The sequence below is a fragment of the Dipodomys spectabilis genome, unplaced genomic scaffold (assembly GCF_019054845.1).
Source record: "Dipodomys spectabilis isolate Male_0828 unplaced genomic scaffold, ASM1905484v1 ptg000043l, whole genome shotgun sequence".
Taxonomy (NCBI): Eukaryota; Metazoa; Chordata; class Mammalia; order Rodentia; family Heteromyidae; genus Dipodomys; species Dipodomys spectabilis.
The window spans coordinates 16226159-16251549 of NW_024870720.1; the positions used below are offsets into that span (position 1 = coordinate 16226159).

The window sequence follows — 25391 nt, forward strand, 5'->3', positions numbered from 1 at the left end:
TACTAACTATATGCCTTTTGCTAAGGTCTAGAAAAACAAAAGATAAGGTACAATCCTACAAAGAACTACTTTTTTTTTTTGGCTTGAACTTCGGGGCTTAATTTTGCTAGGCTGGTGGCTCTACAACTTAAGCCACACTTTTAGCCATACTTTCACTGGTTATTTTTAGGATGGGTATTGCTTCCTTCCTCAGGTGCACCTGGATAGGAATCCACAGACTTTAGGCTTCCTGTAGTGGCTCAGGTCACAGGGAAAATACCACTTTGTCCATCTTACTTCCCTGAAGATAGTCTCTCAGACACATGTGTGCCGCCTTTTCTCCAAATCTTCAACACTTGTTATTGTGTGTCCTCTTGATTTTAGTCATTCTAGCAAGTATAAAGCAATAAGTATCTCACTGTGGTTTTTATTTACATTTCCTTAGTGATTAATGAGTTTGAACATCTTTCTGTGACTCATTGACTCTTTGTTCATCCAGAAAATGCCTATTCATAGCTTTTATTCAGTTTTTAATTGGATTATTTGTCTTTTTGTTGAGTTGTACGTGTTCTCTATGTAGAAAATGTATAGGAAATTATATTTAAAGATTGAGCATGGGTTTAATTTTTTTCTTAAATCTGTGTGGGAGAAAGAATGGTTAGGATTTCCAAAGATTCTAAAATCCTTTAATTTTATTTCCAAATTTACAGCTTTATATTTTATGATGTGGGTATATTAATATATTAAATCATTTTCCCATGTATCTTAACCAAAAATTACAGTTTATGAATCAGAAAAAGGACAGTAAATGTAAAGTGGAATGACTTTGAGAATGAGCATCTGTATTCTGAATTTTTACAGCCGAGAAAAGATGACAGCAATCAAGCATGCTTTACAGAGAGATATTTTTACACCAAATGATGAACGCCTGCTGAGCATAGTCAATGTGTGCAAAGCAGGAAAAAAGAAAAAGAACTGCTTTTTATGTGCTACAGGTTGGTATTTAGAAGAAAAAATATTTGTTTGGCATTCTTTTATTCCTTAGGAGACATTTCCTTTCTTTCAAAAATATTCCTAGCCAGACCTGGTGAAACACATCTATGTAGCAAGCTCAAGACCAGCTTAGGCTACTATTTGTCTACTATTGAAAAATTTGTTGGATCTACTTAAGTTTTTGTTTTACTGAATAGTGAGTTGTTACAAAATATTTCTATGGCATACAACTAAGATGTAAAGATTGATGATAGAGCAGCACTTGCATATACCACTTGGTTTCATAAAACTGTTCCATTCCCTTGAAGTATACTGTGTGCCTTTTCTTGATCCCCTTCCCCTTCATCTGCTATTACAAAGTATCTGATATCCTAAATTTTAATTAGTATGTCTTTTCTTTTTTTCTTAACTGTATAATGTATTTTATTTTTATTGTCAAGGTGATGTACAGAGAGGTTAGTTACATAAGTAAGGTAGTGAATACATTTCTTGTCAAACTTGTTATCCCCCTCCTTCATTTTTTTCCCCCTTTCCCTCTCCCACCCTTTGCTTTTCTTTATCCCATTACCCTATTCCAAGGAACATGTTGTCTATTTTTGCATGTTGTTGAACTTTACATAAATTGAATTATACTGCATATATACTGCATATATTTTTTTCCATTCAGTTTTATGTTCTTAGTCATGATTTTCATAGAGCTATTAATTCTTTCTTATTGACTGCTATGGTATATTTGACCATATGAATGTCCCATAATTCACATACCAATTCTCCCAAGCATGAACATTAGTCTTTCCTAGGTTTTGCTGTTCTGACAGAATTTCTAAGAACATACTTGTCTTATATCCTATCCATAAGCCAGAATGTTTTTAGGGTAAAACTAAAATGTAGAATTGCTGAGAGTCTAGTCTGATTCAAATGCTTTTTGTAGGATTCTGTGAATTTTACTGTCCAGTTGTTATGAAACAGTACAGCACCAGGCAGTTGGAAGATATATTTGCAATGAGTGAATGAAAAATAAGTGACTGATTTTACATAATACATATATATGTATGTATATATGTACACACACACACACACATATATATATTTTTTTTTTTATGAAAATGTGTGTTTGCTCAACAGTGACAACTGAACGACCAGTTCAAGTGAAGGTGGTCAAAGTCAAGAAATCTGACAAGGGAGATTTTTATAAAAGGCAGATTGCTTGGGCCCTTCGAGATCTTGCTGTGGTAGATGCCAAAGATGCTATCAAAGTATGTTTTTCTTTGTTCTTCAACCTATTTTCAGAAAGTGTCTTTCATTTTATTAACACAATATTAGGTATTTTGAAATGTTGTGAACCTGTTGCTTTGTGACTGCCAGTCTTCCCGTCTAAAATATAATTCTGCTTTCTACTTCATAACCCCAATTACTCAGACTACTAAAAATAAGCATATATATATATATATATATTTGTTTTCATTCTTTTTATTTAAATACTACAATTATATTTGTTCACAAGCTATAAAAATTAGAGCAAAATGACTTTGACTATATACTTAGCTGTATTTAGACTAAGTAATACAAATTCTCTAAATTAGTATGCGTTTTAAAGTGGTATCTCATGTAAGTTCTTTTTTAATTTATATTGTTTTGGTAAAACCTGGTTCAACTCATATATTACATAACCAAACTGAGTCTTGCATAGAGAGTCCTTATGTATCATTGCTTCCTCAGCTGAAGCAGCCCAGCTAGACTTTTTAGGCCATGGCTGGATAGTGAGCTTCAAATAAAGGAAGTGATAGTGGGCTACATACTTATTTTGAAGAATTAAATAATCAGGATAATAAAGATGTAAATAAGGATATCACACTTAAATGGCAAAGATTTTAAATATTATGATAATTACCTTTAAAGACTTGCCTATGCTGGGCTCTGCGACTCACGCCTATAATCCTAGCTACTCAGGAGGCTGACATCTGAGCATCATGGTTCAAAGCCAGCCCAGGCAAGAAAGTCTGTGAGACACTTATCTCCAGATAACCACCAGAAAATTGGAAGTGGAGCTATGGCTCAAGTGGTAGAGCACTAGCCTTGAGCTGAAGAGCTCAGGGACAGCGCCCAGGCCCAGAGTTCAAGCCCCACAAACAACCAAAAGAAAAAAAAGACTTGTCTATAGTTCTGGCAGTTCAAGGCTTTTAGCAGTAATATCCTGTTTTAAAGAAATCAAGCGGAGCTCCTCTGATTCAGTTATCTGTAGCCCTGCCCTATCTTTCTCTGCAGCCTAAAGGCACCTCCAGAACACTAGGGAATTTTTTGTACCACATCCACTCATACTGTTGATGGGACTAATAGCCAGACTTACACTAATGAGTAAGGTGTACCTTAACTCGCTAAGTCCCATATGTTTATTAAAAAGCCACAAAGAAGGCTGAACACTCATGGCTCATGGCTGTAATCCTAGTTATTCTGGAGGCTGATATCTGTGGGTTACAGTTAACCAGCCTGGGAAGAAAAGTTTGTTACACTTTATTGGAGATAAGAATCTCCAGGAATAATAAATAAAACATTTTAACAAAGAATCTCCAATAAACCAGGAAAATGCCCAAAGTAGACGTATGGCTCAAATGGCCTTGAGTTAAAAAGCTAAGGGGCAGGACCTGGGGCTTGAGTTCATTTCCCAGAATCAATACAAACAAATAAAAAGGCACAACGAAGTAAAAACAGTATTTGTGAAACAATCTAGTAAGATTTCTTGGTTTTACTCTTACTTTGGTATAAACCTTTGAAGATCAAAATGCTGAACAATGGTGAAAAGGCAAAACAGTTTTAGGCAAGCTCTGCCTATCTGCACCATTCAGATTTCTTCAAAATGTAGATGCCTTTTCTTCAAGAATTTCAGGTATGCCAGGTGCAGGCTTATACCTGTACTCCTAACTACTCAGAAGACTGAGATCTGAGGATCAAGGTTCAAAGCCAACCCAGGAAAAATGTCTATGACACTGTTATCTCCAATTAACTGCCAAAAAGCTGGAAGTGGAGCTGTGGCTCAAGTGGTAGAGTGCATTTAGCAAAAAAGCTCACCGACTGCTCTCAGACCCTGAATTTAAACCCTAGGACTAGAAAAAAATGGGAGGGAGGGAGGGAGGGAGGGAAGGAAGAAAGGAGGGAGGGAGGGAAAGCATAATTTTAGATAAACTTGGCCCTTGCTTTAATACCTGAGGAGCAACCAGTTTTTAGAAAAATATGCAAATAGTTTGACAGGTAGAAAGAGAAACAGGAAGGAAGAAGGGAGGGAGATGATGTGAAGGAGAACATGTTTGGGAAGAAAGTTAGATTTCTTTTTTTCAAAAACCTTCAGTAGGTAATTTGTTACTATGGGTAGCAATGAAGAGTAGAGAGTTTTTAGTAGATTTCTGTTTAAGAGAAGATACATTAAGGACTTCTTAGAAATGCATTTGATTTTAAAACTATTTTTCTCTTCCCTAGTTTTCACTTCATGACCCTGTTGACTTGCATAATTCACTACCATTGCTGAATGCTTATTTGAATGCTTTCTCAAAGCTGACGCCTATTTGCTGACTTACTTAATGGATTTTTTTTTTTCATTTTATATAACCACCTTGGTGTGTGTATACTATATACGGACATAAAATATGAAATTTTTATACATAGTCTAACATTAGCCATTTAGTATCACACATTGATTTGTGTGAATGTTGCCACTGGAGCACTCAGCCTCTTTTATGGCATTATGGGAAGTATTCCCAGGGAAGAGATCATTTCCCATCAAGTTTCATGTTAGTGCCAATACCCTTAGATAGTTTTATAAGTGATGAGCTGATTACCTTCTTATTGTAAATGTTGATTTTTTTTCAGGTGGGGGAGAGGCATTGACACTTAAATTCTGCTTATTAAGCTCTAAGCAAAACTAATTAATAGAGTGTTATACCATTGCTATTGTACCAAAGGTCAACTCCTGATCCCTAAATATCCCAACTCTTTGAAGTAAAAGTACCAAGTAATTTCTTCTCTGATCTTTAAGGTCTGTTTAAATAATGCTTCAAATGAATGAAATACGTTATTATCTTTCAACTCTACAGAGCATTCAGACCTATTTTTTAGTTCTTTGAAAGTGAAGGAAAATATACATTCATATGTTTTCTGTTTTAACATAATTCTCAAGCAGTTGTGTAGTTAACAAATACTAGCCTAGAGTTGCTCTTGTTTGACTTAAGAGACATGTAGAAAGCATGGTGCAAATCTCTCAGACTTTCAATTTCTTTGTCTCTTGAAATAACCTGAAGCCCCATGACATTTTTATCTTTTGAGACCACTGTAGTAATTATTCTGTCTCTGCTTTTTACTTCATTTGTTTTTGAAAAGTACATTCAGATAAACATTGTCATTTTTCCATATATTATAATTAGAACATATATCCTTATCATTTGTGCATAATACCTTACCAAAGAAAATACAGTATCAAACTTAATAGGCAATTTAAAAAAAAAAATTAGGCTCTCATCAAAATGAAGGTCCAGTGGCTAATGTCTGTAATCTTAGCTTCTCAAGAGGCTGAGACCTGAGGATCATGAATCAAAGCTAGCCCCAGCAAGAAAGTCCATGAGACCCTTATCTCTTAATTAACTACCAAAACATCCTGAGCAAAAAGGCTTGAGTTCAAACCTCAGGACCGGCTCCAAGAAAAGAAATTTTTAAAAAGAAAGAAAGAAAAGAAAACTAGAGACTATACCTTGGTAGTGCAAGGCATTGTCCAAATTCCAGTACTGTCAAATATATAGACTAGAGGCCATTGTTACCCTGTTAATGGCGAAGCTGAGCCACAAAGTCCCAAGTATGCAACTGACATTCCACTCACAGGCATAGGAAGAAAATGACCTCGACTACATGTTTTTCATTCAGCTTCTTTTGAATGACAGTTTTTGCTATAAGCAATGTTCTCTAAAGCCTTCCCTTGAGCTTATTTTTAGTGATACCCTCTTCAAAGAATGGCTCCAATTCTTTCTTTTTTAAAATAAAAATTTACTTACATGTGTATTGGTACAAGGGCTTGAACTCAGGGCTTGGGCACTGTCCCTGAACTTTTTTGCTCAAGGCCTGCTCTCTACCACTTGAGCCACACCTCCACTTCCAGCCTTTTGGTAGTTAACTGGATATAAGTGTCTCATGGACTTTCCTGCCGAGGGTAGCTTTGAACTGCAATCCTCAGATCTCAGCCTTCTGTTTTGTTTTTTTTTTTTTTGGGGGGGGGGGGGTCCGGTCGTGGGGCCTGAACTCTGGGCCTGAGCTCTGTCCCTCAGCTCTTCAGCTCAAGGCTAGCGCTCTACCACTTGAGCCACAGCCCCACTTCCGGCTTTTCTTTTCTGCTTATGTGGTGCTGAGGAATCGAACCCAGGGCCTCAGGCATGCAAGGCAAGCGCTCTACCACTGAGCCACCTTCCCAGCCCCAGATCTCAGCCTTCTGAATAGCTAGGATTACAGGCAAGATCCACAGGCAGCTGTCTTTAATAAAGATTTTGCACTAATAATAATGTGATCAAAACGGTATCTTTGTTTGTATGTAGGAAAATCCTGAATTTGATTTACATTTTGAAAAAGTGTATAAGTGGGTTGCCAGCAGCACTGCTGAAAAGAATGCATTTATCTCCTGTATTTGGAAACTGAATCAGCGATATCTCCGGAAGAAAATCGATTTCGTCAATGTCAGCTCACAACTTTTGGAAGGTAAAATTAAATAGAAAGGTATATGTAAAATCAAGTGTATCTTTTAAATGAATATATAATTTGGCATTACTCAATGTAAGTAGAATATTGAATTACTGTACATCATAAAGGAATTTTGTATTGCAGAAATGATGTTATTCATTATAGAATACTGATAACATTACATAAAATAAACCCACCTATAAACCTACCCCAGAGAAATAAATACTGATCACATTTTGGTGCTTTAGGCTTTTTTTTCTGTGCATATTTAAATAGATTTTGAGAATAGGAAGTTTATGTTGTTTTTTTTTTTTTTTGTTTATGTTGTTTTCTAACATTCTCTTTCATATATCATGAACATTTTTCATATTGTTGTATATTTACCCCAACATTATTTTTAAAGCATCACAGTATCCCATTGTGTGTGTATACATACCATGATTCATTTAACAATATACCATAATTTGTAATTCATTCATATATATATATATATATATATATATATATATATATATATGCCATAATTCATTTAGTTAAATGAAGTTTTCAGTCTTTCTTCTTTTAAACAGTCCTGGGATGACTATCCTTAGAGCAATATTTTTTTTTTTTTTTTGGGGTCCGGTTGTGGGGCCTGAACTCTGGGCCTGGGCACTGTCCCTCAGCTCTTCAGCTCAAGGCTAGCGCTCTACCACTTGAGCCACAGCGCCACTTCCGGCTTTTTTCTTATGTGGTGCTAAGGAATCGAACCCAGGGCCTCATGCGTTGCAAGGCAAGCGCTCTGCCACTGAGCCACCTTCCCAGCCCGTTTTAAATCGCCGAGGTTCTGAGTGCTCTATATAGTTTTTTTTTTTTTTTTTTGTCGGTCGTGGGGCTTGAACTCTGGGCCTGGGCGTTGTCCCTCAGCTCTTCAACTCAAGGCGAGCGCTCTACCACTTGAGCTACAGCGCCACTTCCTCTTAGAGCAATATTTTTATGCAGATTGTGAGTAACTTAAAAACACAACTCTGGAGTCAGACTACCTGGGTTCATATTTTTGGCTTTACCAAAATTATTACCTCAAATAGTTACTTGCTGTGTTTCATCTTCTCTTGTGTCAGAACCAGATATAATAGTGTCTATGTCATAAGCTGTGGACTAAACATCTCAGTATATAATGTGATGAGAAAAGTGCCAGTTGTATAATACTCAGATGTTTGCTATTACCAACATAAAATTCTTAGACATGAACTTAATTGGGAAATTTTTTGATCAGTCTGGGCTTGGGCACTGTCCCTCACCTCTTCAGCTCAAAGTGAGCTCTTTACCACTTGAGCCACAGTGCCACTTCCGGTTTTCTAGTGGTTTATTGGAGATAAGAGTCTCAGGGACTTTCCTGCCTGGGCTGGCTTCTCACGGTGATCCTCAGATCTCAGCCTCCTGAGTAGCTAGAATTACAGGCGTGAGCCACCGGTGCCCAGCTCATTTATAGTGATTTTTTTTCTGCCTTTAATTGTGGATTAATTTGCTTCAAATGCCTTTTTATTTATTTGTTTTTTGCCATTTTCAGAGAAGAACATTCTTGTGAGTCAGTAATTCATTGACAACCTTGCTGTCTTGTTTTCAAGTATTCATGTATTTCTAAGATGTTATTTCTTGCCCAGTGTGTACTTCAAACCATTAGGACAACTAGATAGAAAAATACATATTCTACCTGACCTAGTATTTATTTAGTATTACTAAATAAAAACGAGAAGAATATTGCTGCTTTGAGCGTGATACCTAATTTTTTTAATGTATTTAATTTTTAGGGCATAAAGTACAAATGTAAACAATTTTTCATGTTTATAAACATTAATTGAGATCAGTTTAAAGAATCCTTAGAACATCCTTAAGGATCTCATTTTGAAAATCACTTTCTGTAGATCAATAGCAATTGTTTTGGTTTAATGTTCAGGGAATAGCTTTATTAATGTCTAAAGATTTGTTTTAATAGTCTTTGAAGTCATAGCTATTTACTCCCTTTTAAAAAATTTATTTACTCACTTTTTTAAGAAAAATAAATGTGTCTAGGTTTTGGATGATATTAAAAAAAATAATAATTACTATCTCCTTTGGAGAGCTAAATAATCATCCATGTAAGTTACAATTGTTCTAATTGTTAATGCTGTCTCTGGTAGTAACTGGTAATTTTTTACTTTTTCATTCTTTTACTTGCAGCCAAACCTTTATTAAACAGTCTTTGGAATCCTTCAGTGCTTGCTTCAACTGCTCTCATAATGTTTGTTTGCCTCAATCTTGGTCCTTCCCCACAGTGTTTTGTGACTAATTCTTTGTAAGGGAGTGTCTGGGTAAAGCCTTGGGCCTTGAGTGAAAATAACTGCACTAAATGCATGAGTCACAATTAACCTAAAAATAATCACCAGGAAATGATCTTGTTTCCTACTTCAAGGACTAGTCAGTACTGTTTCTTGAAAGACTAAGAGAAAATAGAAAAATAAATATACTTTTAATCGCTATTAGAAAATGAATTTAAAAAATGAACGCTGGAAACCTGACTTCTTATGAATCTTTCCCCTTTGTAGTTGATTTTGATGTTGTCTCTGGAAACTTACTCTAACATGATGTTCAAATGAAAAACGGGTAGTATTTAAAAGTTTTAAACCTGTGTACTGTTCTACCCAGCTAATATTCTTTGCTTACTTTCCTCTGCTTTTTTCAAACCTTTTTACTCTCCAGAACTGCCTAAAGTTACAGAAGGTGCGTAACACCTTTTCTTCTTATTCTATTCCATGTTTTTATTACTTGCCATTGTTATGTACCATTGGTTGTATATTTTATGAAGTTGCATACAAGGATAAATTTATTACAAAATCTATATAGTAATAAAATTCATGTAGTATGTATTATTGGCTTCAGGAGGGTTGTTTGAAGGGTGATAAAATTCTTCTATAAAGCAGTTATGATCACTTAAAATATATGTTTATTTGGCATGTTTATTATGTAAGAAGCTGCACAGAATGGTTAGGGAAGTCTCTGCCCTCTAGTGGCCAATAATAATCGGACACATTCAACAGTTTACCATTTCCATAACCAAACAAAATAGTCTTAAAGAAGACAGATTTACATAGGACAGATTTACATACTGGAATTTATATGTAATTGCAACCAAAATTTTTAATCCTCTCCATTTTTTTTTTTTCGTATCTCTACCTACCTAATATATTATCCTCCTTCAGAGTAAATCCTTTATTACTTTGAATTAGCCAGCTTTTGTTCTGGGACAAATGAATGTATTTCAAGTTGCATTAAATATAAATATTCATATAAAATAATAAATACCTAAAGCATCTAGTTTTTTTGTTTAAATCATATCCCATTCTAGAAAATTGTTAACTTTGTTTATAGTTGTAAAATATCCTCTTAGGGGTTAAACATTATTTCTTTCATTTTACTTTCATACCTCCTTATAAGATGTGCCCACATGTTAGTATATTATTTCAAAAGAATGAACTGAGACATGTGTCTCAAGAGTTACTTGGTCATTTACTGTGAACACAGCATGAAGACCACTTAATGTTTTTGTAATTTCAAACTTCACATTGTTTTTCTCAGATTAGATTTAATAGGAAAACTTCCTAGCTCATCGCTAGCTATTTTATCTATGCATGTGAAATTCAGTGTTCAAGTTCAATTAATGTTTTAATTTTAAATTCAAGTTTTACACTTTAGTTCATCTTTAATCTCAGAATAAATTATGTATGATAGCTACATTTGTCATTTCAATTAAAAGTTACTTGAAAGAAAAAGGCATAACAGAGATGAAAAGAACAAAATAATGAAAGAAAAAATGTTACCTGGAGAAAGAAGGAAAGCAAATTTCTTCCAAGTGTTCTGAATTCATAGTCATTACTTTGTTAGAGCAACTGCCTCCTCAGGTAGGAAAAAAAGATTAGGTTCATTTCCTTGTGTTTTTGTTTCTGTATTTTAGCTTGTTTGGAGAAATTGTGACTAAAGTCTACTTTATATAAATCAGTGTATTAGATTGCATGCTTTTCATTAACATATGTGGCTCTTTATAAAAATAAAATTTGAGGGTATTCTTTTTAATGTTTTGAATCATACTTCCTATTTTTCAGCCACTAAATGTGACCCCTGCTTATAACTGATCTTACCTAGCTTGTGATTACTATATTATAATCCTTCCCACTTCTTGACTATTTTATTTTGAATTTTACATTCTTTAAGAATCTGTTCCAAGTGGAGAGAATCAGAGTGTGACAGGTGGGGATGAAGAATCAGTGGACGAGTACCAAGAGTTAAATGCCAGAGAAGAGCAGGATATTGAGATAATGATGGAGGGCTGTGAATATGCAATCTCTAATGCAGAAGCCTTTGCAGAAAAGTTGTCCCGGGAGTTGCAGGTGCTAGATGGGGTAAGACTTCCTTGTCATGTGTGAGTATGTGATGTGTAGCAAATTCTCAAGGCTGGTAATGTTCATATTTTGCTGCGTTGGCACTTTGGCCTTCTAGTGTGACAGTTACCCTCTTATGTATAAGCACATTAACAGCTGCCTTCCATCCTTCACCCTTCTTGTTCAAGAGATAAAGCCATTCCCATTAGGCTAGTGAAAGCAGTTGGCTACTTTCTAGCATTTAAAATACCCTTGATATGAAATGACAGAAGAGAAAAGGTAGCCAAGCAGAGACCACCATCTTTGGGGTTGATTTCCCTTAGTCATTAAGACCTATCTGAAAATAGAGTAAAATACAAAGAAAGTACAAATTTGGATGAGAGAAATGAGGTTGACATCAGTAAATGATGTACCAAAAGGGAACAGAGTAAGTGTAGTAAAAGCAGCCAGTTAGAAACAACCTTGGATGTGGCTACTAAAATAATGTAGAGCCTTTTAATTTATATTAATAGTTTCTGAGTCTAAGCTAAATGTACAAGGGCACTTATGTGAGAATAGTTTAAAACAAACCAGTTGGAATTTTTGTTCTGTTTTTAGGAAAAGATGGACTTCTATAACTCCCAAGGAAAGACCTCGTGCGTTTATACATGAAAGGTTCCAAAGTTCTGGAGTCTTACCAGATCCAGACGGAGTGTATGAGTGATGCAAGCACATAGGCTTGTAGGCTTGTATTACTCATTGCAAACATAGCTCAGAAGAGATTTCAAGGTGTTAAGGTAGAAAATGTCCTGGGAAGATCCAAACCCAGTTCTGTTACTAAAGAGATATCAGCATTCCAACAGAGAACGGTATAGAAAACATCATCTGTGAAATCACAGCATCAAACCAGAATGATATTCTTAACTCCTTGTCCAGATTTTTCATCATACCTATGTTACTCTCCTTAACCTGGCTTGGCAATTTATATTCTCTATTCTAATTAATATTGCATATATATTCTAAGTCATCACATTACTTTGCAGCTCAATATGAGATTTGGCAGCTTCTTTTTTCAGAGAATTTAAAATCAATACATAGAACATTTAGAAAACAGTAATCAGAGAATGGCAGTTCATAACTGCTTTTCATGGGGAAAAAAAATCATAGATGAAAATGAAGAATAAAGATGATAGAAGCTGCCTTTTGCATGTGGTCTTCCTAAGCCTATTAGTTCCAGTCACACTTTAGTTATAAATTATTTCTACATATTATCCTTCATCGACTGGTATTGTACTGCTATTCTCTCAGCTAAAAACTATATAAAAGATTATGCTTTTATTTACAATTTCCTATAAATGTTAAGTAACAGACTACCAGGCAGAAGAAGTGTTAGAGATGACATGGTCTCATGCCCCTAAATATACAGAAATGAGACCATGTCCTTTTGATGATATAGCTACTTACACAGTCTGTGGACAAACAGAATACTGAGGTATGGTCCCTAACTTTTATGTAGAAGGAGTATGCCCCCTTGAAACACTGTGCAAAATGTGAAACACAAAGTAATAAACTAAAGTAGATGTAGGTGTGTATCCATTTTTACTACATTTTAAAACAGATTTTGTCAACATATCTTTATGTTTCTTTTACACATTGAAACAATGTGAAATTTTATTTTTGTCTTTGACTATATAGGCCAACATTCAGTCAATCATGGCCTCTGAAAAACAAGTAAACACCTTGATGAAATTGCTGGATGAGGCCCTAAAGGAGGTAGATCAGATTGAATTGAAGCTCAGCAGTTATGAAGAAATGCTCCAAAGTGTGAAAGAACAAATGGATCAGATCTCTGAAAGCAACCATCTAATTCACCTTAGTAACACTAATAATGTGAAACTCTTGTCCGAGATAGAGTTCCTTGTGGTAAGTATTTTTATAAATTACTAATAAAAGCAAAAATAAAAATATTAGGGACAGTATATAAAATTTAACTGTAACATTTTCTAACAGTATATAAAATTTATTTCTAACATTTTCTAATTTCCTTATAAGAACAAATAATTCCAAAGCTCTAGTGATACAATTGAGCAACATCTAGCCTATATATTTCCAAAAGTTCTATGTGAAAGTGGTTTGTATTCCAGAACCACATGGACTTGGCCAAAGGTCATATAAAGGCCCTTCAGGAAGGAGATCTTGCCTCTTCCCGAGGCATTGAAGCCTGCACCAATGCTGCTGATGCTCTTCTGCAGTGCATGAATGTCGCTCTCCGGCCAGGTATGTTCTTTGGAATTGATAATACCTAACCAAGATTTAAGAGTAGGACTGTAACTTGATGTAAAAATCTTTTAAAAGAAACAACATGGGCCAAGTGGATTAGGATTACATTATTAGCTATGCAAACAAGTCTCACTTATTTCCCAACATATACCTATTTCCCAACACATATCTATAAGAATTTTTTCAGTTCCTTTTGATTGACCACCAATGATTCTAGCTAACTTCAAGATGATGTTTTGTTTGTTTAAAGACAAGGTTCTATTACATACCACAGGTTTGCCTGGTATATAAACTTGGTATGTAGCCCAGGCAACCCCAGACTTTCAGTTCTCTCACCTCAGCTTTATGATTGCTGAGTTTGCAGGTATGTATCAACCCAGGTAGCTCTCACCATTACCTTTAGTAAAATCTAGCACAAAGTCAATTCTTTGGTTAGGCCAAAAAGTATGTATGTATAGGCTGAGATTCTAAATCTTAGTGTACATTGTTAAAAACAAATGACCAAACCCCATCCCCAGACTCAGTGAGTCTGGGCTAGGGTCCTAGAATCCACGTTTCCTACAATTGCCATATTATGCTGAAGCAAAGCCACTATTGTAGTCTGGTTTTCCTCCTGCTTACATTTTATAAAGCAGATGAATAAACTCATGGTTAGAATGTTAGAATGTATTCTTTAGGAGTGCAGGTGTAGCTCAGTATTTTAGTGTGCTTACCTAGCATGCACAAAACACTGAGTTTAGGAAGGGAAATGGAGCAGGGAAGAAAATTGTAAACACTGAAAGCAGGGAAGAAAATGTTAAACATTGAAGGCATCTTCTTTTCCCTTATTAAATCTGTCAAGGAATGTTATTCTGCTTTCAGGCCATGACAAACTGCTGGCAGTCAAGCAGCAGCAGCAGCGTTTCAGTGATTTGCGAGAGCATTTTGCTCGGAGACTGGCCAGTCACCTCAACAATGTTTTTGTTCAGCAGGTAATTTTAATTTATTATTAAAACTGGCATGTTTCTGTAACTTATTTGTATATTACATTAACCTTAAATTCCCATAAAAATGTAATGTGACAACTAGGATTGGAATATATTCTTTCAAACATTTATTTGGTTTTAGGATTTTTAAATACATGCATATTTAACCATTGAGGTCCTATGGTCTTCAGCTGCCAAGAGTCTAGTTCCTTTGAGCTGAAACCATCTGATTCTAGAAATAAAATAGCTATAAATATAATTATTGATTGCATATACCATTTAGACATTCATATAAAAGTCTAAACTTGGTATATGTTGACTGTTGGTCTTGTTTTATTTTTCAGTATTTTGATGTGAGAAACAGGACTAGACTGAATATTTTAAATATTTCGTAGTCTCTACTATGTGCCTATTTAATATACTTTCAGGATTATGACTAGCAGCACATTGATAATCTTCACATGTACAATTTGACATTATATTTGGATGGAAAGAGATGTTATAATTAAGAATATGATAATGATATATTAGTAACTTTAAGAGTACCTTAGAAGCTAGATGAAGGTGGCTAATACCTGTAATCCTGGCCACTCAGGCTGAGATCTGAGATCATGTTTCAAAGTCAGCCTGGGCAGGAAGGTCCATGAGACATCACTAATTAACCACCAAAAAGTTGGAAGTAGAGAGCTGTGGCTCAAGTGGTAGAGCACCATCCATGAACAAAAAAGCTAAGGAACAAAAAAGCTAAGCCCAGGCCCTGAGTTCAAGCCCCTGTGCCAGCATTCACACACACACCCACAAGTACCTTAGAGTGATTTTAATAAAAGGCCATTTTAATGGCATTTTAATACCTACTGTAAACAATTATGTTTCTGATGTTTGTGTCTCTTTAATTCCTCTTATTATATTTGGGCTATTGAGTGGGAAACAAAAGAAAAATCTTTATTTATCAATAATGTTGTCTGAAAACATTGGATTCTTGCCTGGTTTTCACTTTGCAATATTCTAAAACAATTGTCTTTATATATTTTATTTCCAATTAGTTTACTCAGGCCCTCCTTCAACTCTATAACAGGTCCTACTTTCTTTCGGTTCCTGTGAGTACATCAGATTTGGCATAAGCTTCTCTGATTTTTTCCCCCCTCTGTAAAGTTTGCTCAACTTAGCAGCAGAATCTTTACAGCTTACTAATTAACTTTCTGATTAAGCTTCACATTAACAGTGAACAGTAACAGTCTTTAAATGTCCTGTTTGGCCAGAAGAGGCATTTTAATCTCATTCTGCTTGCCTTTCTCTTTTTTATTCTTTCCTTTACTCAATTTCTTCTTCATTCCTGTAGTGATTATTTATCAGGCAGTCAAAATGTAAACCAGACATTGACTGAGGATAGTGAGAGTCTGATCCTGCCCTCCTGTAGCTCACAAAGTAGGGTAGGAAGACAGATGTTCTCAGAAAGGGTAGAAGTGAGAAGAGCTGTGAGAGCAGAAGGGAGCACCACCTAACTGAGCATGGGAAGGGGATCACAGCAGACCACCTCCGACCAGAAGCATGACAGAGGGTGAACTAAATCAGCAGTGATACTCACTAGACCCTATGTTGAAAATAAGCTACACAATGTGTGAGAGGGCAGTGGCTGGAGAGAAAAACCTGGGAGAAAATGAGGAAAAAGGTGATACTGCTCAAAAAGAAATGTACTGTAGGGCTGAGAATGTGGCTCAGTGGTAGAGTACTTGCCTAGCATGCATGAGACCCTGGGTTCGATTCCTCAGTACATACACAGAAAAAGGGAAGTGGCACTTTGGTTCAAGTGGTAGAGCAAAAGAAGCTCAGGAACAGTGCCCAGACCCTGATTTCAAGCCCTAGGACTGGAAAAAACAAAACAAAATGAAAAAAACCCTCTCTGTACATCATCCTTACAATAAAAATAGATTTAAAAAAAAAAAAAAAGGAAAGCACATTTTAAAGTCAGTCACAGGGCCAGGCACCAGTGGCTCATGCCTATAGTACTAGCTTCGGATCACAGTTCAAAACCAGCTCATACAGGAAAGTATGAGATTCTTATCTCCAATTAACCACCAGAAAACTGGAAGTGGTGCTGTGGCTCAAGTGGTAGAGCGCTCACCTTGAACTGAAGAGCTCAGAGACAGTGGCCAGACCCAGAGTTCATGCCCCATGACTGACAGTTCAGCGAGAACTAACTCACATTTTTCTTACATGTTTCCTTAGTAACTTCTGTTTCTACATGATCCTTTAGTTTTTAACTGCTGTTAACATTAGGAGATGGTGTCAGAAATGCTAGTTAATAAGCAGCAGTCCTTTTTGTATCCTTAACTCTTCCTTGACATGCAATTGCTGTTTTGCTTCTGTGTCTTCTCAACTAATTGGCTTTAACTGAATGCTTCCAATTTCTAAGTTTAATACGTACTGTTCCACGTGAGTGATGCATGTTTAAAACCCGAATGTTCCAATTTGTGATATGCTGCAGAAGTCTGAAGAGGATTTCCAAGTGTGTGTGTGTGTGTGTGTGTGTGTGTGTGTGTGAAAGAGAGAGAGAGAGAGGGAGAGAGAGAGAGAGATTTTGTGTATCAAATCACCTAAGAAAAGAACATGGAGATTTCTATTCCTTGTTGAGAGACTAGCCAGGAAGATTTGATTAATATGTCATGATCTTATATCTCTTTCTCAGTCACTAAATTTTCATTATATGAAAACTGTCATCTGCTTTCACGATCTCCTTTTTTCAACTTTTTATTGGTATATATTAATTATATGAAGTTAGGGGTTTCATTATGATATTTGTATACATGCAGGTACTGAACTTTGATCTTATCCTCTTTATGTTTAATTCTGTATGTTAGATACTTCTTAACTTCCTTCCTTCCTTTATTTTGTCGGTCATAGGGCTTGAACTCAGGGTCTGGGTGCTGTCCCTGAGCTCTTTTGCTCAAGGCTAGTACTCTACCACTTTAAGCCACAGCTCCACTTTATTTTCTTTTTGAATTGGAGCAATTTTCCCACAAGCTGACTTAAAAATTATAATAAAGGACTCAGTAATGAGGGTGGTTTTAGTGGTTGGAATGTCTTTTTTTTTTTTTTTTTGCCAGTTGTGGGGCCTGAACTCTGGGCCTGGGCACTGTCCCTCAACTCTTCAGTTCAAGGCTAGCACTCTACCATTTGAGCCACAGCACCACTTCTGGCTTTTTCTGCTTATGTGGTGCTGAGGAATCGAACCCAGGGCCTCATGCATACAAAGCAAGCACTCTTAACACTGAGCTATCTTCCCAGCTGGAATGTCTTAACATTTTATGCTTCCACCTTACTTAAAGGTACTTGGCCATGTCACTAGCAAACTCATTCTTCTAGGTTAGGATTTTTTCTTTCTGAAAATTCTATTTAAAAGACTCTCTTCTTAAAATAAAAAGGCATACCAGTAAGTTTTTATTTTGCATGTGCATCACTAACTTCACTAGTTGTGTTTCAGATGACAGAAATCTCTTAAACAAATTTAAGCCTTTCAAGTTCAGAGTAGTTACTAAACTATTGCATATCAACTAGTATTTACACATTTATAATCACTTTATATAACTTTGCCAGGAAATTAATTAACTAGACTCCAAAATTAACAGGTTTGTTCCTTTAATATAGTTGCCAACAAATAACCTTTTGACTGTCTAGGCAAAGCAGATTGGATAAAAATCACTTTAAATTAATCTCACCATCTGCTCTTCTAAGCTTTCACCTCTTCGTTTCTTGAATACCAGCTTCAAGTTCCATGACAAATGTTGATAAGTAGCAGAGGAGACCTAGATAGTTCAAAGAGTCAGGAAGATTATCAAGTGATAGATAGATAGATATATTTATTAGCACTTGCAGTTTTTGAGTCTAGTTTAAAGGCTTTAAGGGCTTTTGTTTGACTTGTTTATAAAAGACAACAGAAATGAGACTATTGACCAAGGATTCAATTCTAGCTTTCTTCCTACGTGACCTGAGCAAATCACATAATCCCTAGAGATTTAGTTTCTTTTTTTTTTTTTTTCAGAAACAGATTATATAATTTGTATTTTTCAAAGCAAGTATCAAGATACATGGTTGGACTAAGGCTGGTTTTTAACTTAATTTACATAAAAGTCTTGTCCAAGTTTAAAAACAGACTTGTGTCACTTATCTAGCAAATTACCTTAACGAATGTTACTAGGGATTACCCTGGAAGCCCCAGGATATAGTCATTTATAGTCCTTCCAAGTCTAAAATTCTTTCTTTTACGTTTTTATCTGTTATTGAATGACTTCCCTATCTAGAGTCTTTGATGCAGTTGGTATAGTTTACTTGCTTAACAAATTATACAATACTATGGTGTTATTCTCAACTCCTTAAAAGGTGGAATGAGTAGATTTAATACAGTGCCATTCCTGCATGACTATGATTATTTTTATAGCAGTGGTGTTCACTTGATACAGGATATCATAAGTAGAAAGGTAAGTACTGCTTTATTTTTCTGGGTTTTATTAGTTTAGCTTGGCCACATCTGACAGTTGTTTAGAATTTTCTAATGTAATAATGTTTCTTTGCACTATTAATCATTTATTTACTTGTTTTACTCTAGGGTCATGATCAGAGTTCAACTCTTGCTCAGCACTCTGTTGAACTCACTTTACCCAATCATCATCCATTTCATAGAGACTTGCTCCGGTATGCCAAGTTGATGGAGTGGCTAAAGAGTACAGATTATGGAAAATATGAGGGACTAACAAAGGTACGGATTTAATGTCACTTATTCCCTGAATAGAGCATACCCATTTAGAATTAAAAGGTTGTTGCCAGGCATTAGTGGCTCATGCCTATTATCCTGGATACTCAGGAAACAGAAATCTGAGGATTACAATTCAAAGCCAGCCAAGGCAGGAATACTAGTAAGCCTCTTATCTCCATTTAATCACCAAAAAGCTGGAAGTGGAGTTGTGCTCAAATAGTTCAGTGTTAGTCTTGAGCACAGTGCCAGAAGTGGAGCTGTCTCACAAGTGGTACAGTGCTAGCCTTGAGCACAAAGCTCAGGGACAGTACCCAGGCCCTGAGTTCAACAGACACACAGCTTGAAATAGGGATGTACATTTTTAGCCAATCAGAAAATAATAGGATTTTTAAGGGCCCATTAATCAGGGATAATGTTTATTGTATTTACATGGGTATTAATTGTAGGAGGTATGTGTCTTCTAGGAATTTGTAGTCTTTCCTGTTTTGTTGTTGTTGTTGTTTGTCTTTTTCAAAAACAGACAAGCCCGGTACCGGTGGCTTATACCTGTAGTCTAGCTACTCAGGAGGCTGAGATCTGAGAATTGAGGTCCAGAGCCAGCCTGGGCATTCTTATCTCCAATAAACAACTCAGAAAACTGGAAGTGGCACTGTGGCTCAAGTGGTAGAGTGCTAGCATTGAGCTGAAGAGCTGAGGGACAGCGCCCAGGCCCAGAGTTCAAGCCCCATGACCAATAAAAAAAAAAAGAAAGAAAGAAAGGAAAGAACAAAGTGGTCTTTTTTTTTTGCCAGTCCTGGGGCTTGAACTCAGGACCTAGGCACTGTTGCTGAGCCTCTCCGTGCTCAAGGCTAGCGCTTTACCACTTGAGCCACAGTGCCACTTTCGGCCTTTTTTGTTTATATGGTACTGAGGAACCGAACCCAGGGCTTCATGCATGCTAGGCAAGCACTCTACCACTAAGCTACATTCCCAGCCCAACAAAGTGTTCTTAAGCAAGCATTGCACTTTTATGCCAGGTATCTGCAGCTTAACAAGTTAGCAAATTCCACCTTTGAAGAGTTTTAGAGAAGGTGGCACTTGAGCACAGATTTATATGTAAATGAGGGGTGAGCAATGAGAGCTCTGATAAAGAGCTCTCTTAGCGCTCTTGCAAGTTTTTTTGTAGCTCACTGGGCTGAGGGTGCCTAAGGGGGCCAACATAGGGGGACACTGTGAAGGGATTTGAGCGAAGCCTGAGAGGGGCTAGGCAGATCGCTGGGAATCCTGGCTTTCCGTGCATGACAATGAGAGTGGGGTGGTAGAATGACATGGTCTGACTTAGCTTTGATAATCGCCATTGCAGCAGGAAACCATTGCAGCAGGAAACCATAGGCACAGTACTTTTCTGACATTTATACAGTAATCTGTAGTTTGGAAGTTGAACGAACATCAGTGTCCTTTTAAAAAAAGAAATAGAGCTAAAAATTGCCACCTATCTAGCTCAAATATACAAATTACAAATAATGATCTAATTAATCCTGGCTGAAAGAACAGCTTCATTAAAATTCTGAGAAACATTTAAAATGTTTGCTTTTTAGGATTTTGTGGCCAAAAATTGCCACCTATCTAATTCAAATACCCAAATGGGTAATTATTCTCTCGATAGGCCTGGCTGAAAAAACAGCTTCATTAAAATTCTGAAAAACATTTTGATTTTTATCTTTACAATTTTGTGGACTTAAGAGTTTAAAAATAAAAATTTCAAGCTGTTCTAGTAGTCTAATCAGAATTATATGGACAATGATAACTCTAAAAGATATTTTGGAGTTGGAGAGAATGATAGGTTTTCTTTTGTGTAGTGAGACTGTTGAAGTTGTTGATTAAAAGCTTTGCCAGGCACCCGGTGGCTCACGCCTGTAATCCTAGCTACTCAGGAGGCTGAGATCTGAGGATCGAGGTTCAAAGCCAGCCCAGGCAGAAAAGTCTGTGAGACTCTTATCTCCAATAAACCATTCAAAAACCGGAAATGGCACTGTGGCTCAAGTGGTAGAGCACTGGCCTTACACTGAAGAGCTGAGGGACAGTGCCCAGGCCCAGAGAGCCCCACAACCGACCAAAAAAAAAAGGAATACTTAGTATTGTATATTCTGTTTATGAGAAGGACTTAGAAGAAGTATGTTACTAAGAAAGAGGCAGATTGTATATTTCTATGAATGTCCTGGGATCAATACATTAAAGTAGTGAGACATTCTTTTATATATCAGTCTTATTTTTTATTTTCTCTTGAGTGCAGCTTTGCCCATTTAGAGTAAAATCTGACTCCTTTACTTCTAAACTGATATAAGAAAGGGTACATAAAACCTGGTGAAAATGCAAAGTACTTTAAAACTGTAGTTTAGACATGCTTTTCAAAAAGAATTTAATCTCCTGAGGTGTTTATATATATCTTATGTAGCTAGATGAAATTATTTTTTCTTTCTTAGAATTAGCTTAGTAAGTGTTATTCAACCCTAGTGTTGTGTTATAATTGTTTTGTTTTCATTCAACAGAATTCTGACTTGGAGATATTTTAAGGAAAAACATTTACAATTCTGGAATTCTTTGCCTTTTGAAGTTTTAGGAAGGGTTTAACACTTTGAATAATTCAACATAACTTATATCTCCCTAAGAGTTTTGTGACAAGTACTTTGTCCCCTAGTGAATATTCAAATAAGTAATCAATAAGCTTTTTGCCTAATTATGTTCTCAGTGAGTACTATTACTCTGTCTTTATACATAATGCAGTATTCATGAGTGTAACTTAAAGTAAAAAGGCAAGACTCCAGCCAACCTAGTAATGATTTTTGCAATTATTCTCTGCTCAGAGAGTATTTTTGAGTGGCAGTATTAATGAGCTTTTTTAATGAAATTAACTTATTTCCCAAGAATATTACTTGTGGTTTGAGCTTTTGCTAGATTATGTATTTGTTTTTTCATAATCTCATTTGGTTGCTTAAGTATTGTCAAAAACAAGTTTATTTAAAAAGGAAGAAGGAAAAAAGAAACGAAAGACGGTAACAAACCAATGATTCTTTACTAAGAAATATTGCCTTAATTCTAATAGCTGTTTGCACTCAATTGGATATATACAGTAACCATTACTTGAAGCTATATTTATCAGTTTAAGATGGCAAAGGAAGGTGAAGTTTAGATTTCATAATAGAAGAAATAGCAAGGGACAATTTTTTATTTTATTTTTTGCTGTAGACATTAAAACTCAAACTCAGTAAGTACATTTAACTTGGAACTTGGAAAAAGACATGGTCTCCTGTGGGATTTTTGTGCATAGTGATAAGCAGATGTGATTTTTTTTAAATGAGTTTGTATGTTTAATAAAACATGTTTTCATTGAAGTTCAACTAGTCGAATCTGTTTTAGGAAAGCAAGTATGAAGACTGAGGTTTATTAAATTCTGACTGAAAATAACCCATTTGGGTCAACATTCCTGTCTTACAAAGGTTTACTGCAACTAAATATTCTCCATTTCCATTATTACTGCTAAGCAACACGTAGTATGAAGGAATATAATAAAGATCCCCATACTCTTTGGCTCTGTAATTTCACCCTTGAGCAGTCATCCCATGAAAACAATTTGTTAGAGATGAAGAATGTATTTAGCTTATCTGTAACTGCAAAACAATGAACCACTTCAGTGCTCTTTGTTGAGGAATTGGCTTACTAAATAATGGCATTCAGCAATAGATATAGAAATATGATTATTTTGGTGATACATGAAAGTAAATGCGTAAGTGTGATTATATTTGACTTGATATTTTTGTAAATTCTTAATATTACCATGCGTATTCAATTTTTGGGTGTTTCTGTGGTACTAGGATTTGAACTCAGTGTCTCACACTTGCTAGACAGGTAGCCATATCTCCAATCATTTTTTGCACTGGTTATTTTGAGATAGGGTCTTGCGTTTAACCTGCACCTTTATCTAGGCACGTTTCATTTTGTGGCTGGGTTGATGGACTAGTGCCACCAGACAGCTTCTTCTATTGAGATGGAGGCTTATGGTTTTCTGCCTAAGGCTAGCCTTGAACTGTGATCCTCCCACTTGCACCCTCCCAAAGTAACTGAAAAGACAAGACATACTCCACGATGCCTAACTATTGGTTGAGATGGAGTCTGTGTGTGTGTGAGAGAGAGAGAGAGAGAGAGCGAGAGAGAGCGAGCATGTACATATGTGTATAAGTGCTGGCTTTGAACTATGATCTTCCTGATTATAGCCTCTTAAGTAGCTAGGATTACAGATATGAGCCACCAGGACAAAGCTTCTGTTCAGTTTTTTGTTGTTGGTGGTGGTGGTTTGGGGGCTTGCACTGTCCCAGGACTTTTTAGTGCTCTACTACTTTGAGAGCAACAAGCACCACTTCTGGTTTTCATGGTTAATTGGAGATACGAGTCTCAAGGACTTTCCTGCCTGGGCTGGCTTTGAACATTAGTCCTCAGATCTCAGCCTCCCAGGTAGCTAGGATTACAGACTTGAGCCATTGCTGTCCATTGTTTTTTTTAAGATAGAAAATTCCCTACTTTTCATATTGTAGGAAATGAAAAATTTGGACCACAAAATAGAAAATTTACACCAAGTGCAAAAAATGTGAAGGGATATTTTATAAATGGAAGTTATTGTTTATGTTTTATTAATAAGTATATATTATGCTCATTTTAAGAATTACATGGATTATTTATCCCGACTATATGAAAGAGAAATCAAAGATTTCTTTGAAGTTGCGAAGATCAAGATGACTGGCACAACTAAAGAAAGCAAGAAGTTTGGTAAGCTTAGGCATTTTGATTCACTGTTTTCCTATTAAGAGTAGATTTATTTATTACAAATAATTCTCACAACAAGGTAGAAGACACAATAGGACTAATGAAAGAGGAAATCAAAAAGTCTGGTTTATCAATATTTCAAAGAAAGAAAGTATATCTGTAAATATATTACTAATTGAAATTCTGCAGTAATTGTATATTGCTTCTATAATTAAAATATATGAATGTATAGGGAAGACAATTAGTAAGAAAATGAAATGCTTTCTTGTAGACAAAGTGTTAGATAAGTGACCCATGTTGAGAATTCAGTTTCCAATTCCCTAAAACACCTTTTTTAACAGTTGGGAGCAAGTCATTGTTCTCTATAGAGAGATGAAAGTAATTCCTGGCTTCTTCTCACTGGCTATTTTGAATTTTAAAATATAAAGTTATTTTTCTCCCCTGTCAATAAGCTATTTAAAAATACTACCAAAATTTCTCCTTCACTGGTACCTTATTTTTATATAGCAATGTGGTTTTCATGCTGCTTCTAAATATTTTTATTGGATAAAAACATTCTTTGAAAGAATAGCCAGTAAAAATTAAGGCAGGCGATGTGCCGAGGCTATGTTCTGCTCTTGCATGTCCCATCTCTGGAGTTCCCTGGGTGGCGTCCAAACCTGGCCTTAAAGGGCTGCATTGTGTATTCCTCAGTGTGTCTATGTAACGCCCCTTTAGAATAATGAGTTGAGCATTTGCTTGTTGAAAGAGCCTATGTCCTAAGCAACTGCAGTAATCAGAAAAGAGGATTGAAAATTGCTAGAACATATTTCCATTCTTTTCTTTACTAGGTAATTATTCTGCAATTCAGTGTTTTTTAAAACTCCAATACCAATGTATTAATTAAACTAGTCCAGACATTTGAAATGGCTTTGAGTTTGTCTGTAAGTATGCTATACTTTGGTAATCTTGGGACAGAAGGCTTTTGGAAACAAATGCTAACTCATCCTAAAGGTTAATTGTTCTTAAACAGCATTGTGGTTATATCCTTGTTAATGTTTCACTGTGGATATGTTATGCCTTTTTTGAACAAAGAGCATATTATTAATTCAGTTACATGTTTAATGTTTTCATTAAGTATATTTGTCATCACTTGTTAGTGAACCATGTTATATTGAGATCTCTCTTCTTTTCAGTTTATGAAAACAAGTCAGATCACATTGTTAAATAAAATAATTAAAATACAACTTAAATGAAGTATAATCATATCTTAGTGTTATCATTGCATTAAAACCTAAAGTTTTTCTTTTCTTGCCCTTGAGATGTTCTTAAATTACCTCGCTTAAAAATATTTTTAATTTAAGATAGAAATGTGACTCAAGTAGTAGCTTTATAAGGCCCTGCACTCAAAACCCAGGACCATATAGATATTAAATTTGCATAAAACACATTTAGAAAGGACTTTTATAATTTTTAAATGTTACAACAAAATTCCTATATTGTATATGTCTATTAAATAACAAAGAAGAGGAAAGTAATTTATAACAACTGAGGTGTAGAAAATTATTT

At 35.7% G+C, this 25391-nt stretch overlaps 1 protein-coding gene across 2 annotated transcripts in view; it reads left to right on the plus strand.

Moving 5' to 3' along the window:
* Positions 1-25391, plus strand: part of Exoc1 (exocyst complex component 1) — a 41744-nt gene that overhangs the window by 1970 nt on the left and 14383 nt on the right. For both annotated transcript variants that reach the window (XM_042678084.1, XM_042678085.1), the window contains exons 2-10: positions 841-974; positions 2098-2228; positions 6540-6699; positions 10906-11093; positions 12747-12974; positions 13196-13328; positions 14193-14302; positions 18900-19049; positions 23741-23846. In XM_042678084.1, coding sequence (XP_042534018.1) covers positions 851-974; positions 2098-2228; positions 6540-6699; positions 10906-11093; positions 12747-12974; positions 13196-13328; positions 14193-14302; positions 18900-19049; positions 23741-23846 — 1330 coding nt within the window. In that variant the 5' untranslated portion in view covers positions 841-850. The remainder of the gene's footprint in view (positions 1-840; positions 975-2097; positions 2229-6539; positions 6700-10905; positions 11094-12746; positions 12975-13195; positions 13329-14192; positions 14303-18899; positions 19050-23740; positions 23847-25391) is intronic.